Source organism: Carcharodon carcharias, chromosome 21, assembly GCF_017639515.1.
Source record: "Carcharodon carcharias isolate sCarCar2 chromosome 21, sCarCar2.pri, whole genome shotgun sequence".
NCBI classification, from domain to species: domain Eukaryota; kingdom Metazoa; phylum Chordata; class Chondrichthyes; order Lamniformes; family Lamnidae; genus Carcharodon; species Carcharodon carcharias.
The window spans coordinates 10369915-10396418 of record NC_054487.1 but is presented as its reverse complement, the minus strand read 5'-3'; the positions used below and the strand labels follow the sequence as shown (position 1 = coordinate 10396418).

The window sequence follows — 26504 nt, the reverse complement described above, 5'->3', positions numbered from 1 at the left end:
CTTTTCTGTAATAGTTTGTGACTGGACTGACGAAGTGCAGCAATGTTTTTAAAATACATGGTAACTTTTTCCTGTAATAGTTGGACGTGGATTGTGCCAGGGCACTAGATATGGCTTGGACAGAAAGGAAGTTTGTTCTCACTTTTGCAGTCGCCTCTTAACGAGCTCGATGTTCACTCGTGGAGAAAGAGTCTGAAAGTTGACTTTGCAATTGAAGTAGATGTGGGAGGGAGTAGAAACTGCAGAAACTCTGTAAAATCAAAGCTTGAGAAAGCAGTAAGAAAAACAAATAGAAACAGTGGAGATACCAGTAGCTGTTATATATGCAATTTGGTACTGGAGGAAATCTGAATGCAGTCAGTAAGAAACTGGGTGAGTTAGTTGAAAGATCAGAGGATAATACAAATAATGATGCAGTTCGTACCTTTGTATAGACCCTTATGATGTCACATAATGAATTACTTTTGAAGAATAGTGGCAGAAATTATAATTGGAGATAAGTTATACGGGCACTATATGATACAATTAAAGGAAGGACAAGATTATTGTTCGTGGAGGATAATCTGTGAGGCACACATGGGACTGTATCAGCTTTGTAATCTAGTCTGACAAAAGACACTACATATTTGAGGTACATGGACTGAGGGTTTCACAGACGCCAAGCAATTTGGGGCGGCCAGTGTATGAGGGCCCCTGAAAAGGAGTCAGATTGTTGAGCCACACTGAGAGTTCGATCCACCCTCCAGTCATGTGCCTAAGAGCACTGAGAAATCCAAAATGATTGTGTTGTGTTTGACATGCTTTTGATAAGGCACAGATTGAAAGAATTCTATGATGCCTCATTTCCAACAGGGGTGAATGTATTTATGAAACCAATGTACCTGGAAAGAATTGCAAGTACTACTGTAATACTAGAGGGAAAATGGCAATTCTATAGAAGAATGAAGGTAAAATGCGAGAGGTACCGTAAAGGAATTTCTTGCTAGAAGAAGGAAAGCGAAGTTCATATGTAAGAACTTTGTAACTTTGACTTGTCGATATTGTAAATAAGGAGGACTAGGTGCAGGTATACAGGATGTTCAAAGTTATTAAAATTACTTTATTTGTGTCAGCGGTTTGCATTGCATTGTTTTTTTTTTAATTCACAAATCAGTAGTTTAATCGAAGCACAAATGGATAAAGAACCAGGAAAAATTGCACATAAATTTTAATAAGGCTTTGCCTTTCTTGGCTGTCAACTCTATTTATATAAGCTTTGATGTATTCCAGGGGCATTGAAAGCTTAAAAGTCATGTCACTGCTGAGCTGACATCATCTTACAACATTCAAGTTTAGATGCAGGCAGTTTGCTGGCAGTTCATTATGTGTGTAAATATGTGTTGTTGCCTCTGGTGAATCGGAAGTTACACTGTGCAAGGTGCTTGGTGTGGTAGTGAAAAAATTTAGAAAGCAGTTTGTAAGATCTTCTCACAACACAATGCAGCAAGCATTTATTGACTGTCCTCGAAAAATAGATTGTTTCCTTAAATAACTAAGTTTCCCGGTGTAATGTGGAGGAGTAGCTACTTAAACATTTAATGTCTATTTGTTTAGGGCATCTAACTAAAAAAAAAAATCAAACTGATCTGCATCTTTCCTCCTTTGCTAAATATCCCTGAAATAGCACTTCAAATTTTCTTTTTGAAAATATGTGCTTAAATCGTTTTTAATCAGCATTTCTTCCAGCTGGAAAATGGAACAGATGTTTTATTATGAAGAATGATTGTTGTTAATTCTTAGTACAATATGAAGAATTCCTCATTTGCAGCTTCTCGACTCAGCTGTATCTGTACTAGGCTCTGTTGATCTATTTGTAGAGGAACCTACTAGTATACACTATACATCATAACAAAGTTACTTGAAATAATTAGAATTCATGCTTTACCTTACTTTGAGATTTCCAAGAAAATACATATTCAAAGAGCCATCATCACATCCTTTAAAGGTTCTGTTAACATTTTCAGATGGGAATAATTGTTCATTAGTAGGCTGAAATGCAGGAGGATGCAGGTTTCCAAACAGCAACACTTAGTTTTCTGTTTGAATGCACTCTTACCATCAGCCATAAAAATCCCCAAAGTTGTACAGAGTGGTGCGAGCTTGGAGCTGTAGTTTGCTGGCTGGATTCACCCCAGGAAACAGTGATGGCTTCAAGAATCCAAATGAGCTTGGAGTTTAGATCTTTCATAGACCTCCAGCAAAAAACATTTTTACAGCTGTTTGAAAATTTCTATTGTGTATGTAGTTTTAATCATTATTTTGTCGATTTTGTTTCTTTTTGATGTAATAAGATTTACTTCTAGTCACAGTCTAATTGGGAAATCAAGATTTCAGCTGAATTTTTTATTCATTTACAGGATGTGGGCATCACTGGCTGGGCCAGCATTTATTGCCCATCCCCAATTGCCCTTGAGAAGGTGGTGGTGAGCTGCCTTCTTGAACTGCTGCAGTCCATGTGGCATGGGTACACCCACAGTGATGTTAGGGAGGGAGTTCCAGGATTTTGACCCAGTGATAGTGAAGGAACTGCGACATATTTCCAAGTCAGGATGGTGAGTGGCTTGGAGGGGAACTTCCAGGTGGTGGTATTCCCATGTATCTGCTGTCCTTGTCCTTCTAGATGGCAGTGGCTGTGGGTTTACAAGGTGCTCCCTAAGGAGCCTTGATGAGTTTCTGTAGTGCATCTTGTAGAAGGTACACACTGCTGTTACTCTGCGTTGGTGGTGGAGGGAGTGAATGTTTGTGGAAGAGGTTCCAATCAAGTGGGCTGCCTTGTCCTGGATGGTGTCAAACTTTTTGAGTATTGTTGGAGCTGCACTGATTCAGGTAAGTGGAGAGTATTCTATTACACTCCTGACTTGTGCCTTGTAAATGATGGACAGGCTTTGGGGAGTTGAGGTGAGTTACATGCCACAGAATTCCTAGTCTCTGACCTGCTCTTTTAGCCACAGTATTTATATGGCTAGTCCAGTTCAGTTCCTGGTCAATGGCAACCCCCAGAATGTTGATAGTGGGGGATTCAACGATGGTAATGCCATTGAATGTCAAGGGGTGAAATGATTTACAAAAAAAAAATCGTTTAAGAATTTTAGGTTGTTCCCATTTCTTTCCTTTATTGCCACTTTTTTTTTTACTGAACTTTCCTCTTTAAGTCACTGTTTTATGTGTTCTTAGTTGCTCCTCTTCAAAATTTTATTTACCAGCATTTCACATGTTTAATTCATTAATTTCAAACAACTTCAAAAACTTTGCTTATATAAACATAAACACCAAAATGTGACAAAGCAAGTGTGATGTGGTAAATAAAGCACACATCAAATGCAAAGCTTTTATGTGGACATACATAGATTTATAATCTGTTATGTATTAAAATCACTAACTAGGTCACAATATTCTATTTCAAAACGTATTGAAAAGCCCTATGATATACTATGGAAAATGGATTCAAAAAGTCTCAATTTACCTGCAATATCACTTACACCCATGGCAGCCTTGGTGATGAAGTTTTCCAATGTTAAATCTTACATAGGCATGTTGCTAAAACAATATCTTCAGCACTGTGTGTTGATGGTTAATAAGAAAAATTGGCTGAGGCAGCACGTGATTACAGACTCTCACCACCAAGTGACCAGCTGAAGGTTTTTGGGACAGCAGCCAGATTGGCTCTGATTAAGTAAAGGAGGAAAATAATATGAAAGGGTGATTGTCCTGCCCATGATCAGTTTGTCGGCGGCTTATTACTTCAGTGGGACATTAGTAAGGAAATTGAGTGGATGTTGTTCCATCTACTTGTGTGCCTTTAAAAGGCTTCCCTGAGTTTCCTCACTCTTTTTGAGCCAGCCCGCCATTCGGCTGCCTGTCCTGCCTGACCATATTTACATATTTCAGAGCAAGTGTCATTGGCGTGTCAGCTACTTGTTTCCTGAGTTTGTATTTCAAATGCAAACTTTGAGATTTTATGGGCAGAATCTAGTGAAGCTTCTGGAAGCGGGAAACCAGGAGGGCAGGAGGCGAAATGTCGGATTCCTGATATCGGGATAAAAGTTGGGAAGTAAATCAACAGTGGATTAAAGGCAGATCATAGTTCCCATTGGCAAGCGGCGCAAACCTACTTTCAATGTGTTAGCATGTCATGCATACTCATTAAAATATATACTTTTGCGATTAAGTCAGCAGCAAAGGAGATTCATGACTGATTAAAGATGATGTGCAGCAGGCGAGGTAGTCTTCCTGGTGGATTTGGAGTCGGAGCTGCTTTTCTTGTATGGGGAACTTTGTTGAATCAGGGAGAGGAATCTGAACCACTGCATTGAGCTCAGGTAGAAGTTGGGCCAGAAAGGTCATGGCATGGCTGTCTGTGTGAGGGAGGGTGGCAAAGATCCAATTGTGGCAGGTGGGCAGCAGGTGGAGGCAATTCCAGTTCAAAATCCTCTTCTCAGACAGGCAGAATGATGTAGCAGGAGTGGATGCCTGTCCAGGTGCTGTTTAAATATGGCGCCCGGACCTCCAGCCCACCCGAGGTAACAGCAGGGTCAGTGACTTCCCACCACACAATTCGCCATGCACTTCGGCTGAGTACCGCTAATTGTCTGGCCACTGCGTGATTGCGTGTGGCCCGCTTTCCCACCTCCGAGCAGAAGTCTGGCACACTTCTAGCCACGCCTTCTGAACAGTCGATGCTGCAACAAGATTCTGCCCAATGAAGCATAGCAGCTTCCAGAATCAGGTGTCAATGAGAAGTTCCTGACAGAACAATCTGGAGATTTTGAAGATAGGTTTCTACAGTAAATGCTTTTTAAACTGGTCCATCTGCACACCTTGATTTCCTTCTCTTTAGTAGAGTCAGACGAATTGGTCTCTAAACCTTAGTACCATTGGTATCTGAGTCAGTAAGTTGTGAATTCAAATGAGGCCCATCTCGTAACTTGAGCACGTATTAAAAGCTGGTACTTCAGTGCAGCACTGTTGGAGGTGCCATCTTTCAGATGAGACATTCTGTTGTGAACACTCAAGCAAATATAAAAAAAACCTCATGACATTTTATTTGAAGACAACAAGAGTTTTCCCAGTAGCCTGGCTAACATTTAAATACCTGTACTCAAACTTCTGCAAATTAGATTGTGGCATACATTGTTTCAATGTAAATGAGGTCATTTGCATTCCTTAACTCTTGCAAGCACTTCCTTCAATAAGGTATTGGACTTCTGCTATACTTTTCAAACCTGCTCCTTGATCACTTTTAAATTAGTTAATAATTAGCCCCAATTTTTTTCTGATATAATCATACTTATTTTACCTACTGAGAATTAGCTTATTCCCACACGAAGCTGGTCCTCCAAACTGTATCGCGAAACTTGGCCTTCCAATCTAATCCCACATTGGCGACATCGTGGCATGTTCACTGTCTTTGCATATTAATTCTTACCATACTTTGTAACCTTTCATTTTAGAATGCTTTGAACTGGGTATACAATAGTTCACCCAATTTTGGTTATCCGACATCCCTTTTTTTTTGTTGTCCATTTTTGTTTGATTACGCTTTGAAGTGCCCATACTAGCCAATATTGATAATGGTTCTCCCTCTTTGGTAATCACCCCTCTCCTCAAAAAAAAATCAACCCTTGACCCCATTGCCCTTGTAATCTATTGTCTTATCCCTAACCTCCCTTTCCTTTCCAATGTCCTTGTGTGTAATCTTCTGTCCCTGTTGACGTCGGGCGTGCTCGGCAGCACAAGCGGACAAGATGGCGGTAAGGCCAAAAATTGGGTTCACGACGTTGTGCAACCAGTTTGCGATCGTCCACTCTGTCTGTCAAGTAGGAAACATCATTTTAATATATCTGCATCCCATTATAAGCCCTGCTCGCCAGTATCATCCCCCTACGCTGGATCATCTGACCATCACGCCGACATGTTTCACAGCTGTACATAAGCGACGTGCACCTGGCAAGCTGCACTTTGCTCGGGACTTTGAGGTTTGTTTGTCTACCATACTTTGGGCAGCACTCCTGGTCATTGGCGCCAGGCTTTGCAGGCAGCACCACATACTTTTAGGGGGTCTAACAGGTAGGTCTCTACATACCAGAACAGCCTTAAGGCTGTTCAACAGCTGCAGGGCTAAGGCTTGCTTGGGGAAGGGGGAGAAGTGGCCTCAGGCAAGGGAAGAGGCTGCAGGGCGAGGGCTGTACTGGGGAAGAGGGGTATCCCAGTGCGTGTGTGGGGGCACATATTGATCTGTAAGTTGCCTGAAGATGGTGAGGGCTAAGGAGGCAGTCTGCAGAGGAGATGAGGCCAGATGGAGATGTGAGGGTGTGTGTGAGAGAGAGCGAGTGGTGATGTCCCTTCAGCTGGCAGTGAGTGAGGTGCCAGTGAATGTGTGATGTGAGTGTGTGAGCTTAGAGTGATGAGATGGTTGGTCTTACCCTGGCAGCACAGATGAGATCATTCATCCATTTCCTGCACTTAATGGCCGACCTCTTGTGCATAGCATTGGCACCGACCACTACCACCACCTCCCATGCCGGAGTGGTGAGACTGATGGGCCTTCTGCAGCCAGAGTGGGGGGTAGAGGACATCACAGCGGGCCTCTCCGGTACCCAGAAGGCATCCCAGGAATACGACACTGAATCAGGGGCAGCATTCTTCTTGGCTTTTGGGACCATGTCTTCACCGGAGCAGTCCTGGGCTGCAAGCATTGAGAAGTGTGCGTGCGGCTGCGGTTTAAATGTGGCGCCCTGTGTGACGAAGCGAAGACGTAATGGCATGGCGGGCAAATCAGAAGCCGCCCGCCAGCACGACGGCGTGTTTCCTGTGGCTGCATAATTAATGAGGTGGGAATGGGAGGATATGGCACGAAAATCCGCTATTGCAGCCAGCGGGAAAAATGACATCCCCCCCCCCCATTACTGCATTTTGTACAAACCTGGGATGATTCCACCCCTTGAATGTATTGTCACCCCTCAAATCCATATCTATCATTCCCGGAACTCTGAGAATTTTTCCAATGGCAGGGTTTCTTGCCCTGCCATCAGAGAAGTTGGTGGGAATCAGGGATTCCCCACATACATTTAACGTTCCGAGGAGTGTTAATTGGCTGGAGGCAGGCTCACTCAGATGTGTGTCCCACCTCAGACTGCTGCCAGCCGATTAGATTGCCCGGCAGCTCTGTAGGCTCCGCAGCTTGCTCTGACTACAAGCAGTTCCACCAGTCCAAGTGCTGCAGCCCCAGGATAGAGGTAAGTGCGGGACCTCGTGGCGGGGAGGCGACGGGAGTCCCGGAGGGTGGGTGTTTGTACTTTGAAGGCCAGGTGGGGAGGGAGCATCTGGGTGGCCTAGACCTTGGAGGGAGCACATAATTTCAAAAGGGGGCCAGTAATGGACGTGCCATTCATTGGCTACTTAAGGGCCTCAATTGAGACGACGGTGGGCAGGTTGCCCTAGGGCTCACTTGCGGCCCCATAAAATCACAGCCAGATTGGGGGCAAGCAGGTAGGTGGCAGGAAAGACACACACACAATTTTACGCCCCCCCACCCCTTCCCTCCAGCCAGCCTGCAAACCCGTCAGCAGAAAACTGGAAAATTCTGCCCATAACTTTGGAATCCACGCTGAACTCATCAAGAGAATAGGTCGGAAATTTGAAATAAAAGCAGAAAATGCTGGCAAAACTCAGCAGGTCTGGCAGCATCTGTGGAGAAAGAAACAGAGTTAACGTTTCGAGTCTGTCTGACTCCTCTTCAGAGCTCTGAAGCATATCCACAATACAACAGTGACCACACTTCAGAAGTGTTTCTTGGCTACGAAGAGCCTGGAACATCCTGAACTTGTGTAAGGCCCTATATAAATTCAAGTCCTTTCTTTAGCACACAATAAAACTGGTGCACATTGCATAAGTTTTCTCTTCCAGGGATCCAACCGGAAAGCAAATTTCTGTGACCCACCTTCGCATGACTGGCTCAAACCTTATTTTTTCAAAGCAGGAACAACTGAGAACTCTGATCATGAGCAATGACAAAAATCTACCTAAAAGAAAAACAAATCAGAAACTGAACTAATTAACTTGATTAGATTACACTTTTTAGCAAAAAGAAAAATGGCCCATCAAGAACCTTAATGATAAGTAGAGGGGAACACCAACCAATTTGTAAAGGAAATAAGAACCAATCATATCACTCAAATGTTGTTAAAAAATTACCAGTTGCCATTTATCTCAGTAACTTTTTTAATGCTAGAAGTATGTATGTAATAAAGACATTAAAAATTAAACATTTTTTAATGGTTTGTTTAAACTTACAAAATTATTGTTCCTCTCTCTGAGTATTAATATTTTTACTCAGCGGCTTCAGCCTCTGTCAGAAGCCTTGTTTTGGAGTTGGCATTCTTCTCATAGCTATCAGTCTGTCAATTGAAGAGAATTAAGAATGACATGTGGAGAAGTTCCTTAATGTATCGATTGGATTTGTGCATTCTGATCACTTAAAGCATGTCTTTCCTCAGTTTTAAAAATAAATCATTTGCTTTTTCCAAATGACTTCAAACAAGCTGCAGCATGAACTTTAGAAACTTTTTTGAGGTAGGGTTTGAAAGGGAATACTTTCAAAATGCATTTGAATATTTCAAAAGCATAATTGGGAGTTACAGGTATAATTACAGTAGTTTTGATTTTATTTTCTTGATGCTGAAAATCTGAAAACAACTATTTACAGCTTAGATAGCTATTTATTTTTTCATCAGCAAATGATCAGGAAAACACTAAATTACTTTCCCAGAGCCTGTCAGAAAACACTTAATTCACTATCTTTTGAGCAGAGCTGATAGAGATGTCCACCTGTCCACTCACAACAATGCATTATGTATCCTGAGAACACCTTGAGCCATTCAGATCGTGGCTGATCTGTAGCTCAACTCCATTTCCCCACCTCTGCTCCCTTGATATCATTAACCAATAATAATCCCATCAATCTCAATTTTGAAAGTTTTAATTAATCCTGTATCCACCATGTCCTGGGAGAGAGAATTCCAGATTTTCACTAACCTCTGTATGAAAAAGTGCTCCCTGATTTCCTTGTTAAATCGCGTGCTTGTAATGTTAAGATAGTCCTCTTTGATCTGAATTTGTCGACCAGAGAACATGGTTTTTCTTTAACTATTCTATCGAGTTCCTTAATTGTTTTATAGACCTCAATTATATCATCCCTGAACCTTCTAAATGCAAGGGAATAGAAGACAAGTTTATGCAACCTGATTTCATAATTTAACCCTTTTAAGCCCTGGTATTTATATAACACCTCTATTGCAAAAACAGCAACAACTTATATTTATGTAACACCTTTAATGTAATGAACGTACAAATACATATGAATTAGGTGCAGGAATAGGCGACTCAGCCCCTTGAGCCTGCTCTGCCATTTGATAAGATTATGGCTGATCTGATTGTGGCCTCTGCTTCCCTGTCTACCCCTGATACCCTTTGACTCCCTTGTCAGTCGAGAATCTATCTAGTTCAACCTTAAAAATATTAATGACCCGGCCTCCACTGCTCCCTGGGTGGGAAAAATATTCTCCTTATCTCCATCTTAAATGGGAGAACTCTCATTTTTAAACTTTGTCCCCTAGTTCTGGTCTCTCCCACAAGGGGAAGCATCTTTTCAGCTTCCACTCTGTTAAGTTCCCTCAGGATCTTATATGTTTCAATAAGATCATCTCTCGATCTTCTAAACTGCAATGGATACAAGCCCACCCTGTCCAACCTTTCCTCATAAGATAATGCCCCCTAACCCAGATGTCAGTCGAATGCACCTTCTCTGAACAGCTTCTAACGCATTTATATCCTTTCTTCAATAAGGAGACCAAAACTGTACTCAGTGCTCCAAATATGGTCTCCAAATATACCAATGCCCTGTACAACTGTAGCAAAATTACATTTGCCTTCCTAATAATTTGCAGTCCCTGCATACTAACATTTTGTGTTTCATGTACCAGGCCACCCAGTTCCCTCTGTACCACAGAGCTCTGCAATCTCTATTTCAATAATATGGTGCCTTTCTATTCTTTCTGCCAAATTGGACAAGTACATGTTTTCCCGCAGTATACTCCATCTGCCAAATTTTTACCCACTCACTTAACCTGTCTATATCCCTTTGTCGCCTTTTTATGTCCTCTTCACAACTTATTCTCCTACCTTTTTGTGTCATCAGCAAATCTAGCAAATATACATTCAATCCCTTCATCCATGTCATTGATATAGGTTGTAAATAGTTGAGGCCCCAGCTCTGATCCCTGTGGTGTTCCTCTCGTTACATCATTACACCAACGCGAAAATGACCCATTTTTCTCAAGGCACTTCAGAAGAGCATTATAAAACAAACTAGGACACCAAATCACATAAGGAGATATTAGGTCAGTTGACCAAAAGCTTGGACAAAAGGTAAGATTTAAGGAGTACCTTAAAAGATCAAGAGGCAGAGAGGTGTAGGGAGGGAATTCCAGAGCTTGGGGACTAAGCTGCTGTAACTACAGCCACCAATGGTGGAGCAGTTAAAATTGGGAATGCACAAAAGACCAGAATTAGAGGAGCACAGGTATCACAGAAGGTTGTGAGGTTAGAGACGATTACAGAGATAGGGAGGGGTGAAGCTAGGGAGGGATTTGAAACAAGGATGACAATATTAATGTCAAGGTGTTTCTTGACTGGGATCAATGTAGGTCAACGAGCACAGGAGTGATAGGGGAATGGGACTTGCTGCGAGTTAAGAAGAGGAAAAAGCATCCCAAGATGAATTATAGAAGGGTAATCAGACAAAAATGGGTGGTGAGACAGAGGGGGAGGTAGTAAGAGGGGTGAAGGAAACCTGTTGGTGGATTTTAATGAGAAGAGGCAAGGATTTAGGGAGAAAATCCAGAACCTGGGTCAGTACAACCAAAGACTCAGACGTCAATGATGGGATGAAATGGGTGGTTGTCACAAAAGGGCGGAGACTGGGGAACAAAGATTCCTGAAGAGGGGTAGGACCTGTGCTATACAGAATAACATAACCCAAGGCCTCCAGCCCTGCTTCCTGCCATGTCCTGCCAAGGCACCTCCTTCCAACTTTGAGTCCCAAACCTTATTTCCCTCTCACTTTCCTGGTCTCCCCCACCTACTGAAAGTCTCTACCTCAACCAGATACCTACTTCCAACCTTGCCATATATTGTTTTTCACAAAGAGATAACATTGGGCAAAATTTTTACCTTGGCAGGCGGATGCACGCCTGACTGCTCGAGCGTAAAATGACACACCTTGATGTCAGGTGAGCATCCCGATGTCAACGTACAGCCACGTGATATTTCAGTCAGCGGGCACGCACAGGAACCGGCAGCGCGCCTGCCAACAATTAAAAGGCCTGTTAAGGCCATTAAATTCTCAATTAACTTTTTTTTTTGCTGCCCATCCAACCTTACGGTTGGTGGGCAGGCGAAGAGGCCAAGCAGCCTTTGCACTTTTTTGGTCTTTGCACTTCCACGGGCAGGATGAGGTTTCCAAAAGCAAATAAAAGTTTAAAAAATTAATTGATAACATGTCCCTGCTCATGTGACAGAGCCTTCGTTTATTTTTCTGAAAACTCTTCATCTGTCTGAGGCAGCTCTGTGTATAAGGGAGATTTGCAAGCACAAACTTGCACACATGTGCAAATTTCGCATTTGTACTCCCCTGAACACTTGAAATTAGTTTCAAATCTTACCTCAAAACAGATTTTAACATTCATACTCTGGGTTGTTTGAAAGAGGCCGAGGTGCTCTGCCTGAAAACATTAATGACTGCACACTAATGATCCCCGAAACACTGATTAAAATCCTAGAATGCCATGAAATTAAAAATTGATTTGGCTTAGTTGGTCACTAATTCAATGATCCTATTAATTGTGCATTATCTGGCAATCCACCTTAGTTATAAGATTAAGTTATCCTCTGACCCATTGTGAGCAGCATCAGTATAATTTAAGAAGTTTTCTGTGTCATGTATGTCACACTTTGAATGAAGTGGGAGTACTGTCACCTGAATCAGAAGGTTGTGTGTTCAAGCCTCACTTCAAGGGACTTGAGCACAAAATCGTGACTGACACTTGAGGGAATGCTGTACTGTCAGAGGTCTCGTCTTTTGGATGAGATGTTAAACTGAGGCCCCATTTGCCCTATAAATGTGGATGTAGAAAATTCTGTGGCACTGCTTGAAGAAAAGCAGGACAGTTCTGTCTGCTGTCCTGGCCAACATTTGTACGTCAACCAATATCACTAAAAAACTGATCATCTGGTCATTTATCTCATTGCTGTTGTGGGACTTTGGCCGTCTGCAAATTGGTTGCTAAATTTACTACATTAACACAATGCAAAAGTACAAAAGTTTTTCATTGGCTGTAAAGCACTATGGGATGTCCTGAGGTGGTGAAAGGTGCTATATAAATGCAAGCTCTTTCTTTTCTAGTGATAATGGCTTGAAACTCCCTGGAACTAATCAAAAAACACACTTCACTGACTGACCATATTTTTATAAGTTCTTTCCAAATCCCGGACTTGCTTGCCATCTCTGAACTCTCCCTTTCTTTACGTAACATGTAGCTAACTCACATGGTCTCCTGCAACTCAGATCAGCATTCACAGCGACAGTCCAAATGCATTGAGAAGCCTGTGTATATGTGATTAAATATTACCCTGAATAGCATTTCTATCTTTCCTTGAGTTTTTGCTGAAACCCAAATCTCTGCAACAGTTACAAATTTGTTTGATATATGTTTTTTTTTGTTGCTATTTGTTTGGCAAGTGTTTTAAGTGTTACCAGATGCACATTGAAGCATAAAGAAAATACGTCATGAGTTTTACTGTTCCACACCCCAGTCCTAAAGGTGCTGACATATGTAGGGAGTGAAGTTCCGTAAGTTCAGGCAGCTCTTGGTATCCAACTTTAAGTCAAAATTTTCCGCTCCCATTTGCGGCAGACGTATTTGGCGGCCTGAGTGGACAATATGGTGAGAAGGCCAGAAATCAGTTTTACACCATTGTGAAACCAGTTTGCAATGGTTCGTTCCTCCCGTCAATGGCAAGCCACATTTCCCACCACCACATGTTTGGAACCTATTTCAATACTTTTGCATCTCATCAGCGCTGCTCGCCGGAATCATCCCTCCACACTGCATCATCCGGACATGATGGCGTGATTGCATGCTGACGTGTTTCACAACGGTACATAAGCGATGTGTACCTGGCGAGCTGCACTTCGTGCGGGACTTCAAGGTTTATTTGCCCTCCTTGCTTCAGGCAACACTCACGGTCATCAGCGCCAGGCTTCGCGGGCAGCACCACACCACTTTCATGGGCAGGTCTCTACCTACCAGACCAGCTGAAAGATGGGGAGTGGCTTCTCAACGGCTGCAGGGCTAGAGCTTGTTTGGTAAAGGGGGAGAAGTGGACTCAGGCAAGGGAAGAAGTTGCAGAGTAAGTGCTGTACTGGGGAAGGAGGGGTATCCCACAGTTTGTGTGGGGGAGGGGGGGCACATGTCTGTGCAAGTGGCCTCAAGATGGTGAGGGCTGAGGAGGCTAGATGGAGATGTGAGAGAGTGAGTGGTGATGTCCCTTGTGTTGGCAGTGAGTGAGATGCCAGTGAATGTGTGATGGCCTTGTGAATGTGTGAGCTTAGAGTGATGCGATGGTTGTCTTATCCTAGCGGCATGGATAAGATCATTCATCCTCTTTCTGCACTGGATGGCCAATTTCTTCTGTGCAGCGTTGGCATTGAGCACCACGGTTACCACCTCCCAAGCCAGAGTGGTGACATTGCTGGACCTCCTGTAGCCAGAGTGGGAGTGGAGAACATAATGGCGGGTCTCCAAAAGGCATTCCAGTGACAGTTCACTGAACTCTTCTTGGTTTCCGGGGCCATGTTTTCACTGGAGCAGTCCTGGGCTGCAAGGTTTGAGAACTGTGTGCATGGCTTCAGTTTAGATATAGCACCCGGATTGAAGAAATAGTGAGATATTGGCGTGACAGGTGATTCAGAGGCCAACCACCAGCCAGACAGTGTGTTTCCTGCGGCTCCATAATTAATGAGATTAATAATTAATAATTAATAGGAAGCGGACAATACAGTGCAAAAACCCACCATCGGGTACACAGTGTTTTTCATGCCCACTAGTGCAATTCTGGGATGATTCTGCCTGTAGTGCCCATTTTTCTTACGCAAATCAAGATAGGGAGAGCATTGACAAGTTGGTTAACTATTGAGAGCATTTGCTTTCTTCATTCACCTTTCTTGTACATATAGACACTGTCCAGCATGATGAAGAATGCAGAGTATGATCATCAGGTGATGTTTGCCCTTTTCCTAGCCAAGAGTTGCAGGATCCTGATTGGAACTGTGAACATTATATGCATTAAGTGGGTGCCACTCAAGGAAATCTGGTACAGAGTTGTTGAGCTGGAGTCCAAGCTGAAGACATTGAAGAGTATCAGGCAGGGGGTAAGTCAGCTCAACAGTAGTAAGAATGGACCTTCACTCAGAAGATCAGGAAGTAGAATCAGTATGGGTGGAGATTAGGAATAACAGTCAGAAAAGGCTGGTGGGAGTATTTTCTAGGCCCTCTCACACTTCTAATACTGTTGTACAGAGCACTCATCAATAAATAACTAGAGCTTGTAACAAATGCAATGCAATAATCGTGGGGGACTTTAATCTTCAAACGGACTGGAAAGTCAAATTGGCAAAGGTCGTCTGGAAGTTGATTTTGTAGAATGCTTTCATGACAGTTTTGTGGATCTGTCTGTTGTGGAACCAATTAGGAGTAAAGTTATTTTAGACCTATTATTGTGTAATGAGACACGGTTAATTAGTAATCTCATATTTAAAGATTCTCTGGGGAAAAAGTGAACACAATACATTTAAAGTCTATATTTGGTTTGTGAATCACATACTTGGGTCCAAAACAAGGCCCTTTAACTTAAACAAATAATGTTGTCTACAGAACACGCTAGAAATCTCATCTTGGTGGAAACTAAAACAGGACTAGTTTCCACAACTGTCACTGACCTCATCTCCTCTGGAGATCTTCCTCCCCAGCTTCCAACCTGATAGTCGTCCAACCTCGGACAGCCCGCTTCTACCTCCTACCCAAAATCCACAAACAGAACTGTCCCGGTAGACCGATCATGTCAGCCTGCTCCTGCCCCACGGAACTCATTTCTCGTTATCTTGACTCCCTTCTCTCTCCCCTTGTCCAGTCCCTTCCCACCTACATCCGTGATTCCTCTGACACCTTACGTCACATCAACAATTTCCAGTTCCCTGGCCCCAACCACTTCCTCTTCACCATGGACGTCCAATCCCTCTACACCTCCATCCCCCACCAGGTTGGTCTGAGGGCCCTTAGCTTCTTCCTCGAACAGAGGCCCGAACAATCCCCATCCACCACTACTCTCCTCCGTCTGGCTGAACTTGTTCTCACACTGAACAATTTCTCCTTTAACTCCTCTCACTTCCTCCAAATAAAAGGTGTGGCTATGGGTACCCGCATGGGCCCCAGCTATGCCTGTCTCTTTATGGGGTATGTGGAACATTCCTTGTTCCAGGCCTACTCCAGCCCCCTTCCACAACTCTTGCTCCGGTACATCGATGATTCCTTCGGTGCTGCTTCATGCTCTCGTCGGGACTTGGGAAAATTTATTAGTTTTGTTTCCAATCTCCACCCCTCCATTATTTTCACATGATCCATCTCTGACACTTCCTTTCCCTTCTTTGACCTCTCTGTCTCAATCTCTGGTGATAGACTGTCCACCAATATCCATTACAAGCCTACCGATTCCCACAGCTACCTCAACTACAGCTCCTCACACCCCGCTTCCTGTAAGGACTCCATCCCATTCTCTCAGTTCCTTCGCCTCCGTCACATCTGTTCCAATGATGCTACCTTCAAAAACAGTTCCTCTAACATGTCTTCCTTCTTCCTTAACCGAGGTTTTCCATCCATGGTCATTGACAGGGCCCTCAACCGTGTCTGGCCCATCTCCCGCGCATCCGCCCTCACGCTTTCTCCTCCCTCCCAGAAACATGATAGGGTCCCCCTTGTCCTCACTTATCACCCCACCAGCCTCCGCATTCAAAGGATCGTCCTCCGCCATTTCTGCCAATTCCAGCATGATGCCACCACCAAACGCATCTTCCCTTCCCCCCGGTGGCATTCCGTAGGGATCATTCCCTCCGTGACACCCTGGTCCACTCCTCCATCACCCCCTCCTCCTTAACCCCCACCTATGGCACCTCCCCATGCCCACGCAAAAGATGTAACACCTGCCCCTTCACTTCCTCTCCTCACCGTGCAAGGGCCCAAACACTCCTTTCAAGTGAAGCAGCATTTCACTTGCATTCCCCCCAATTTAGTCTACTGCATTCGTTGCTCCCAATGCGGTCTCCTTTACATTGGAGAGACCAAACGTAAACTGGGCGACCGCTTTGCAGAACACCTGCGGTCTGTCCACAAGAATGACCCAAACCTCCCTGTCGCTTGCCATTTTAACACTCCACCCTGCTCTCTTGCCCACATGTCTGACCTTGGCTTGCTGCATTGTTCCAGTGAAGCCCAACGCAAACTGGAGGAACAACACCTCATCTTCTGACTAGGCACTTTACAGCCTTCCGGACCGAATATTGAATTCAACAACTTTAGGTCGTGAGCTCCCTCCTCCATCCCCACCCCCTTTCTGTTTCTTCCCCCTTCCTTTTGTTTTTTCCAATAATTTATATAGATTTCTCTTTTCCCACCTATTTCCATTATTTTTAAATCTTTTATGCCCCGCTAGTCTTTCCACTCCACCCCCACTAGAGCTGAACCTTGAGTGCCTTCCCATCCATTCTTAATTCGTTTAAGTAATATCACTACCTTCAACATCTCTGTGTTGTTTTGTCTGTGACATATTTTGATTATCTGCTCCTATCACTGCTTGCTTGTCCCTACAACCACACCACCCCTCCCAACTTCTCTCTCTCCCCCCCCTCCCCCACCTTAAACGAGCTTATATTTCACCCCTCTCCTTATATTCGCTCAGTTCTGTGGAAGGGTCATGAGGACTCGAAACGTCAACTCTTTTCTTCTCCACCGATGCTGCCAGACCTGCTGAGTTTTTCCAGGTAATTCTGTTTTTGTTTTAGATTTCCAGCATCTGCAGTTTTTGGTTTAACTAGAACATGATATCCTTGTCATATACTGCCAGGCACGTTCTCCAGCACCAAATTTCCCTAGATTCTAGAATGGTCCCAAGGGATTGGAACTTAGCAAAGGACGATTCCCGGGATAAAGAACTGCAGCAATGAGGATAGATTGGAGAGGTTTACTTGGAGAAAAGAAGGCTGAGAGGAGACTTGATGGAGGTATTCAAGATCCTGAGGGGTATCGAAGGGTAAATAGTGAGAAACTGTTCCCACTCAAGAGAACATCAAGAAGTAGAGGGCACAGATTCAAAATAATTGGCAAAAGGAGTAAGTGTGATGTGAGGAAAATATTTTTCATCCAGAGGACGGTTGGAGTCTGGAACAAACTACCTGAGAGGGTGGGGAAGGCAGGTTTGATCAAGGTATTCAAAAGGGAATTGAGTTGCTACCTGAAAAAAGAGAATGTGCAAGGTTACGGGAATAAGGCAGTGGAGTGGGACTAGGTGGAATGCTCTCTCAATGAGCCAGTGCAGACTCGATAGGCCGAATGGTTTCCTTCTACACGGTAAAGATTCTGTGATATAAAACATCTGTACAAGAAAAAGGAGAGAAAACAGGAAACTACAGGCCAATCAAATGGCATGTTGGTCTTTATTGCAAGGGATTGGAGAACCGGAATAAGGAACTCTTGATAAAGTTTTACGGGGCTTTGGTGAGATCACACCTGGAATATTATGTGCAGTTTTGTTTACCATACATAGGGAAGGTTATACTTATATTGGAGGCAGTACAGTGAAGGTTCACTAGATTAGTTCCTGGGATGAGAGGATTGTTCTGTGAAGAGAGACTGAGATTAGCTCTATATTCTATGGAGTTTAGAAGAATGAGCGGTGATCTTATTGAAACACACAGATTCTGAAGGCACATGAGAGGATAGACATTAAGAGATTGTTTCCCCTGGCTGAGAAATCTAGAACACTGGGTCAGTTTCAGGCTAAAGAGGCAATCCTTTGGGACTCACATGAGGAAAAAGTTCTTCACTCAGAGGGTTGTGAATTTTTGGAATTGTTTACCCCATGAAATTGTGGATTCTCCATCATTGAATATATTCAAGGCTGGGATGAAAGATTTCTGATCAAGGGAAATGGGAGCAAGAAAGTTGAGTAGAGACAATGACCTGATCAGGGTAGCCATTATCCTGCAAGATGGCATTGATGCACCATATTTCAGTACCAAGCTTGCACACTGAGAAAATGGCTCAGGCTCTATTTATAAGGTTGCCTATAAGGCCAATCTTACAGTGTGTGGAACTGTAGGAATCCCTATGTGTATATTGACCAGTGAAGGTAGACTAGTGGTAGACAGCAATAGAGATCCCATTGCAGATTTATCATCTAGCACATCAAGATAAGGGAGCTCAAATGACTGCTCCATTTCAAAGATGAATTTGAGTGCAGGATGGAGCCCATTACAGTGTGTAAAGAAATTCTTATATGCAGCTGCTGATTCAAAAATAGCAAATGTATTATTTATGTATCGGATATATTTTTTCCCTTTACAATTGGTATTCTTGTGAATCTGTCCTGATGAGTGCAAGATGAAAAGCTTCGATGAAATGTCTCTTCTTTCCGCAAAGCTCATTATAGTTCACCTCGGAGTTTAAACCGAGCAGAGAAAAATCGGTCATCACTGATCACTATTCACCAACCTGCTAATGGAGGGCTACACCTGAAGGTTAGCATGAGATTGAGTCAGTTGTAACATCCCCTGTAGTTGAACCTTTAGGGAAGCTGCCATTCATTGCTTTATAGAACAGTAAACTACTGAGTAAAACCAGGCACAGAGCTCTGCCATGTTTAATTAACTCTCAACTGCCAAGTCACATAGATTCTGTAAATTTCTCAATTAACCTGAGTTAAACAAAGATAACAGAAATAATTGATGAGGAGACTCGCTGTAGTGGACTGCCTGTTGTTCAAAGGACATGGACGATGCAATGGTAAGTTCACTGACAAGGTGACATGACTGATGTGCACAAGTCCCACTAGAAATAGCTGGCAAACTGTTCTCCTTATGGAATGATCCATAAGTACTGAGGTGATAATGAGGGAAATTATGAACTGGAGGAATGGTTGGATCATGGTACTCTTATATGCAGCAATCAGAAATCTATCTGTGGCATCACCTGATGTATTGAGCAGTTTGGAGACTTAAGAGTAAGAAGTGCTGGCTTCAGTAGTAATTGACTGAAATGAATTGCAGATAATTACAGTGGCAAGTAAAATATGATTGCATAGTAAATATTTGAAAACCCCTCCAGAATTTTATAAGTACAAAACGTAAATCCATTGCTTTGTGATGGGGTGTGTTGAAAGTGTTCAGTGATGTTATTTATATACCAAATCACATTTCAACAGACGCTGTTGTGATCAAGTCATCGACTGTTTACATTAAGCAATTTTGATCAGGCATCAGACTTGGCAATTTGACACTTTCATTAACCAGTGGGCTAAAAGTAATGCATTTTAGAATTTGAACCCGATGTTGGCTTTACATTTTGTTGTCATAGTTACTGAAGTCACGTCAGTGTAAACAAAAATATCTATGACCAATCTGGCTTCAATGCAATAAAGTCACCCAGTGTTTTATTCCATTACTAGAGCCCAGTGAAGCTCCTTCACACGTGACTGCCAGGAGCCTCTCATCTTCAGAAATCGAAGTAATATGGTCACCTGTGTCCCAGCCGTCATTGGAAGGCTATGAAGTAAGTTGAGCTCTTCTGTCATGATGAAGGTGCATGTAAGAAGATGTAATGCTGCAGTTTATATTAAAGAGGTACTGAAGGGGAGAATAACATCTGTATGTCAAGAGTTTCAACAACAGGACTGCCTCACTATCAAACAGTGTACATTGACAGTGAACTTATCGTATTGTCTGTGTCCATGCAACAGCAGTCATGCTGTGCTTGGCTGAGAACCCAGGGGTGGCTGCAGTAGGGTTAACATATCCTAGGGTCAGACTTCTCCCATGTTTAGTTACTTTCACAATTACACAGCGACCTGTTTAGCTCTTTCACTCATGAAGCCCTTAACAGTGGAACTAATGGATGGAGTGTCTGTCAAGCAGACTGCTTGATCTGTATCCCATCCACCATCTTAAGCATTTATTCCCTCACCATACCATGGCTGCAGTGTGTATTATCTGCAGAGGCACTACAGCAACTCACCAAATCTTTCAGGATATCTTTGAAATCCACAACCTTCACCACCCAAAAGGACAAGGGCAGTAAATGCACAGGAACACCATCACTTCCAAGTTGCCTTTCAAGTCACACACCATCCTGACTTGGGCATGTATTACTGTTGCTTCATTGTCACTGGGTCAAAATCCTAGAACTCACAACTTAACAGTACTGTGAGAGCACCTTCACCAGTTCAGGAAAGACCGAAAGAAAGACACACCTTTAAATAACACTTTTCACAACCTCAGCACGTGCCAAATTGCTTTACACCCAATGAAGTACTTTTGAAGTGTAGTCACTGTTGTAGGAAACGGGGCAGCCAAATGTGCAGCAAGTTCCCACAAACACCAGTTTGATAATGAGCAGATAATCTGTTTTTTGGATGTTGATTGAGGGATAAATATTGGCCAGGACACAGAGGATAGCTCCCTGTTCTTCTTCGAAATAGTGCCATTGGATATTTTACGTCCAAGTGAGTGAGCAGATGGGGTTTCGATTTATCATCTTATCTGAGATATGACATCTCTGATAAAACAGCACACCCTGAATACTACACTGGAGTATAAGCCTAGATTATGTGCTCAAGTCACTCTAGTGGAAATTCATTTTCATCATAGCAACAAGGTATCATTTGGGCTCAATTAGTACCCCTGAGTCAGAAGAGTGAAGGTTTAAACCCTACTCTCATCATGTGTGGTGGCAAAATCACTTCAGTTCACTTCAACACTGTTGAATTGGGGAATTGAATCAAAGTAAAATGAACTAACAGAATACAAGATCAACTGGGAGTATTTCAGTGACCGAAAAACAACTAATTTTCCTGCTGCTGGTTAATCTGCAGTTGAAATCGGGGTATGCAAGCCAAGTAGCTGTTCATGTATCAAGCTCTTATTTCCTGTCTTAAAACCTACAAGAAACATTTAAACCATTTTATATCTCAAGCCACCATTCCTTGCTCAGGCTTTGTATCCTAAATCAGCTAGTCAGTTCTGCAAAGCATCAGCAATTTTTTTGGATTTCCAGTTTAACACATTGGAGTTTGCATTATCTGACTTGATTGCCCACCATTCCAGTTATTTCTTTTGATGCCCCATCTGCCTTTTCCAAATTGTTCAGAGATCTGCGAAGGATCCAGTGGAACTATTTTGAAGAACAATGGGTAATTCTCAACAACTGTCTCTGAACCATCAACATTAGGCCAACCAGTCATCCTTTGCAGGCTGCGTTTACTGACAATGCAGCAGATACGCAGCTCTAGGGTTTCTCCACCGCGTTTACTGTTTTACAGACTCTCACTCTGAATCTATGAAAAAGGAAAATAGCACAGACTTCAACTGCATCAGACACATCCGAAGAGATGCGGGCATTTCTCTGGATTTGCGGGAAAAAACAACAGGAAACACAGTGTACAGAAATTAATGGGGATTTTCCCCAATTCAACCTCATCACAGACAGAACAAAGTTTCCGAACTGAGGGGGCGGGAGGAGTTAGGGTGGTAGTGGGCACTATGGCGTTGATACATTTAAATGTTCAAATTGCAGTCACTCCCTACAGGCTGTTTGCAGTTACACTGTAACTTTTTAAGACGTTTTCAAATTTCAATCTGAATTCAATTGTGCTATGAACACACATATTTAAAAGGTAGTTTATGATCCAATTACTCAATTCTGAATGTCTTATGGCCCACCATCTTGTAGCAGAACTATGTGTGATCAAGACATTAACTACTTTCCGACGGAATAGAGTGACGTCTGTGCAGACCAGTGCGCATGCACAGATGGCCATTTTATGTTGGCAGGAGACATAGGTCAGAATCGTCCCAGATTCGCACTAAGTGCGGTAGCGGGCAGGGGAAAATGATGTTTTACCCGCCAACCGCAATGGCGGCTTCTCACGGTGTATCGTCCCAGATCTGCTGCATTAATTTTGCATTCTCAGGAAACACACCATTTCCATAGCAGCAGGCTGTCATTCACCCGCCACGTCATCACCTCACTGCTTCATCACACTGGGCGCCATATTTAAAGTGCAGCCGTGTGCACACCTCTCAGTGCTTCTAGCCCAGGACAGCTGCGCAGAAGACAGGATGCTCCCTAAAGGCAAAAAGAATGTAGCCCCCAGGTTTAGTGACACGTACCTCAAACGCCTTTTGGATGCCATAGAGGCCTGCTGTGATGCCCTCTATCCCTGTTCTGGCCGCAAGAGGGGCAGCGGCATCACCAATATGGCTTGGGAGGCAGTGGCAGTGGTGGTCAGCACCAGTGCCCTGCAGAAGTGGATGAATGATCTCTGTTACGCAAGAGTAAGTCACTCTTCTCATCACTCTGAACTCACACTCAAAAACCCATCACAGATCCACAGACTCTCACTCACTGCTAGTTCAAGGCACATCACCATTCACCCTCTCACGCATACCTTCATTGTCCACATCCCGTCCATGGGACCACTCAACCCCCACACATGCCAGGCATACTTATCATCTGGCCTGGCATGTGTCTTGTTTACACTCACTCCATCTCTATTCATGCAGGACAAGCTAGCACACAAGAGGGAGAGGTCACAGACTGGTGGAAGAATGCCTAAAATCAAGGTGTTCATGGACTTTGAAAACACAGCTATCCAGCTTGCCAACGAGGATCTGGACCGGTCCTGTGCTGACAGTGAGGTTGGTGCTGCTCTACCAAATGAGGATCCAGCAGTGCAACATCCATCAGAGAACTATGCTCTGAGTGATGTGTCCTGTTTCACAGGCCACTGCCATGCACTAATTATCTCTCCTTGCTTTCGCAGGCACATCTGGGAAACAGCCGACGGAGTTAACGACCCAGGGCCTCCAATCAAGCCCCGAGGAAACCTCTGCAGAGGAACCTGAAGGCACTCTCCTCGAAGTCCCGTCACAGCGCTCATCCACACCCTCCATCAGTGCAGAGACACACACCTCGGTGGGACTCAGCTTTAGAGTAGCCTCAGGATCACAATCTGGTGAGCACATCGCACTGTCTCATCCACAGCAGGTGGCGGCAGGGACTTCCCAGATCCTCGGTATTCGGAGGACTGCTGGAGGCCAGAAATTTGCTGACTCTGAATCAAATGACAAGCCTTTGGACTTGGTCGTGTCTCAGTTGCTGGAGCTGCAAAGGCAAGTTCGGGAACATCAGGAAGGAATGTCCGCTGCATTCCTCAAATTGCAAGGCACGATGGAGGAGTCCATCCGCCTTCAGGCTGAGATGATAGCGCTGGCATCGCAATGCACCAATGTCAACACAAGTAGGATGGTGGCCGCCATGGAGACCTTGGTCCATAACGTAGCTCCTGAACTGCTGCGCGGCCTGAACTCCATCACTGACACCATAGCTGGCTTCCAACAGTATGTATGTGAGAGGAGTGCAGGGCAGCTTGATCTTACTTCAGCTTCCCCTTCTCAAAAAGTTAGGCAGGAGCCTTTGGGCACCCATAGAGAGGAGGATCAGCAGGTGTACACCCCAGCACCATCCACCAGGTGACTCCAGGAGTATTCGGCCCATCCGAATCCCCTCTTCCTGTGACCCTAGCAGCTCTAGCTCCACAGGCCGAGGAGGGGGCCACAGCAGGACCCCAGAAGCAGGCTGGAGCCCTCCATGTGTCAGCCCTCCAGAGGATACCAGTCAAGGTCATCACAGACCGGGGGGTAGCAGTCAGCAGGCTGCCTCCACCTCTGCTATGGATGTCCGGGGAGCGTCCAGACTAGCGGCAGGGTTAGGAAAGTTAAGAAGATGTTGCACTAGCCTGGGCCCGGGTGTTAACTACTTGCACATAACGTTTACTACTGTAAATAAGCTCTCACCAATGTCTCCCTAACTATGGCTCCTTGTTCTGATGAGCACTGTTTGTACCACCCCGATGTGAAACCTTTGTGCAGAAGATATAGGCAGGTATCTCGGTCCAGGGCCACTTCCCTGTGCTCTTCAGCTTTCAGACCAATGTGATGTTCCGGCATCACACTCCCTGGACACATGAGTGATGCCTGCACCTCAATGGTGCTTGCCATTGCTGCCAGAATGTAGTGGGTAAGTGCCACTGAGTTTTGTCATTCTCTCTGTGCTCTCAGCACCTTTAAGGAGGGGCTGGTCCCCATCTCTTCAGCATCTGTGACCAGTGACGCTGTGCTCCTGAAGGGGCTGAATGCGGACAAAGGATCAGGTGCTTTTGAAGCTTCATGGCTGGGTCTCTATGATATGACCCTGATCACAAGAGCGCAAGCAAGTTGCCCTCGGCCAGACAGGTGTCAGACATTCTCAGAGACTATTTGAAGATCTATGGAGTGTCCTAACTACATGCCGTGTTCATTCTCCTGCAATCAAGCGACTATTAGGGCCTCCACTGCATCTCCATGACAGGAGCATTATCACAGAGGGTATGTGTGCTGCCATAAGCCAGACTGGAGTCAAGCGTTCATAGATGCAATGTGAGGATTTATGCTGTCCTCTCACTGCATATCGTCATCTTCCTTCACAAACCTAACAGATATGAGGGCCTCCGTCTGGCCAGTGCGATGAACTCATCGCTGTCATCATTGCCTTCGAAGACCTCCTCACTCTCATCACCATTGACATCCTCCTCATCAGAGGAGACCTCCAACTCCTTCACCTCTTCCTCAGCCAGCTCCTCTCTCTGTTGCAGCGCCAGGTTGTAAAGGGTGCAGCAGGTGACGACAATGCTTAGCACCCACTGTGGACTTTATAGCAGGGCTCCACCAGATCTGTCCAGGCACCGGAACCTTTTCAGCATCCCACTGGTTTCCTCCACCAGGTTGCGAGTTGCAGCATGAGCCTCATCACACCGTTACTCTGCTGCAGTCTGAGGCCGCCGCACAGTTGTCATCAGCCCTTGCTCTGTGGGCAGCTCTTGTTCCCGAGGAGCCAACACTGCAGCCTCTGTGGACCCTGGAGGACCTCAGACCTGTGACCGTCTAGAATGTAGGAGTCATGGACACGCCCTGAAAATCGTACGCAGACCTACAGGATATGTTTGTGTTGGTTGCACACCAGCTCCACATTCAGTGAATGGAAGCCATTGTGGTTGACATAGTTGACCGCTTGCTGCGACGGAGATCTGAGCACCTTGTGAGTGCAGTCGATCACACCCTGCACCTGTAGAAAACTCAGGATCTGGGCAAATCCAATCGCTCTTGTATCCTGGCTCTCGTGGTCCCAGGTGAAATGCACAAAATTCTGTCCGCTCGCGAAGATGGCATCCATGACTTCATGGATGCATTTGTGAGAGGAGGCTTATGATACCCCACAGAGCTCACCCGTGGGGCCCTGGAAGGAGCCACTGGCATAAAAATTGAGCGCTGTGGCCACTCTTATGGCCACTGGCAATGGATGCCCTCCCTATCCCCATGGCGTCAAATCTTGCAGTATTCTGGCAGATGTGACCGACCAGTTCCCTAGACATGCGCAGTCTTCAGCGACACTGGTTGACGGTCATCTGCAGGAATGAAAGGCGGCGTCTAGACCCTGGGTCTAGCTAGGCACCGGCTGGCAACGGCTTGCTGTGGCTCTTAAACGATGTGCCTCCACTTCTTCCTGAGGGTGCTGCTCCTCCTTCTGCGCAGCCAGGTGCCTCCATCGCTCTCTTTCTCTGTCATCTTCGCTCTCTGTAAGCCACAAGGCATACAGCTAGTTCACCAGGCTACATGCTCCTGATGTTGTACTCCTGCAGGATGAAAGATAAAGAAATGTGGGTTAGCTTGGGTGTTCTACTTCTGTTGGTTAAGTCTGAAGGCCCCTTAACACATCCCGGAGAGTGTTGGCCACCACTTGGATGGCCAGAGTTTAGTGCGCTGCATGGCTGCCCAAAATCCCCCCCACCTCTGCCCCACTCCACCCGACCGATTGGTGGCAGCTTGCCCACTGGACTGCATAATGTGCTCTCAGTTCAGGTGCAGGGATTCTCCTAACCCGTGCTGCAAGGCTCTTAGCTTGAACCATGGGGGAGACTGATCCAAACCAGGATGATGACATTGGAAGGGGCTGTGTGTGCCTCCACGTGAATGCTCTATGGTCAGGAGA

At 44.7% G+C, this 26504-nt stretch overlaps 1 protein-coding gene across 4 annotated transcripts in view; it reads left to right on the top strand.

Annotated features, from left to right (window-relative positions):
• Positions 1-26504, top strand: part of cntn1b (contactin 1b) — an 836554-nt gene that overhangs the window by 652239 nt on the left and 157811 nt on the right. For all 4 annotated transcript variants that reach the window (XM_041216323.1, XM_041216321.1, XM_041216322.1 and 1 more), the window contains one exon: positions 19870-19973. In XM_041216323.1, coding sequence (XP_041072257.1) covers positions 19870-19973 — 104 coding nt within the window. The remainder of the gene's footprint in view (positions 1-19869; positions 19974-26504) is intronic.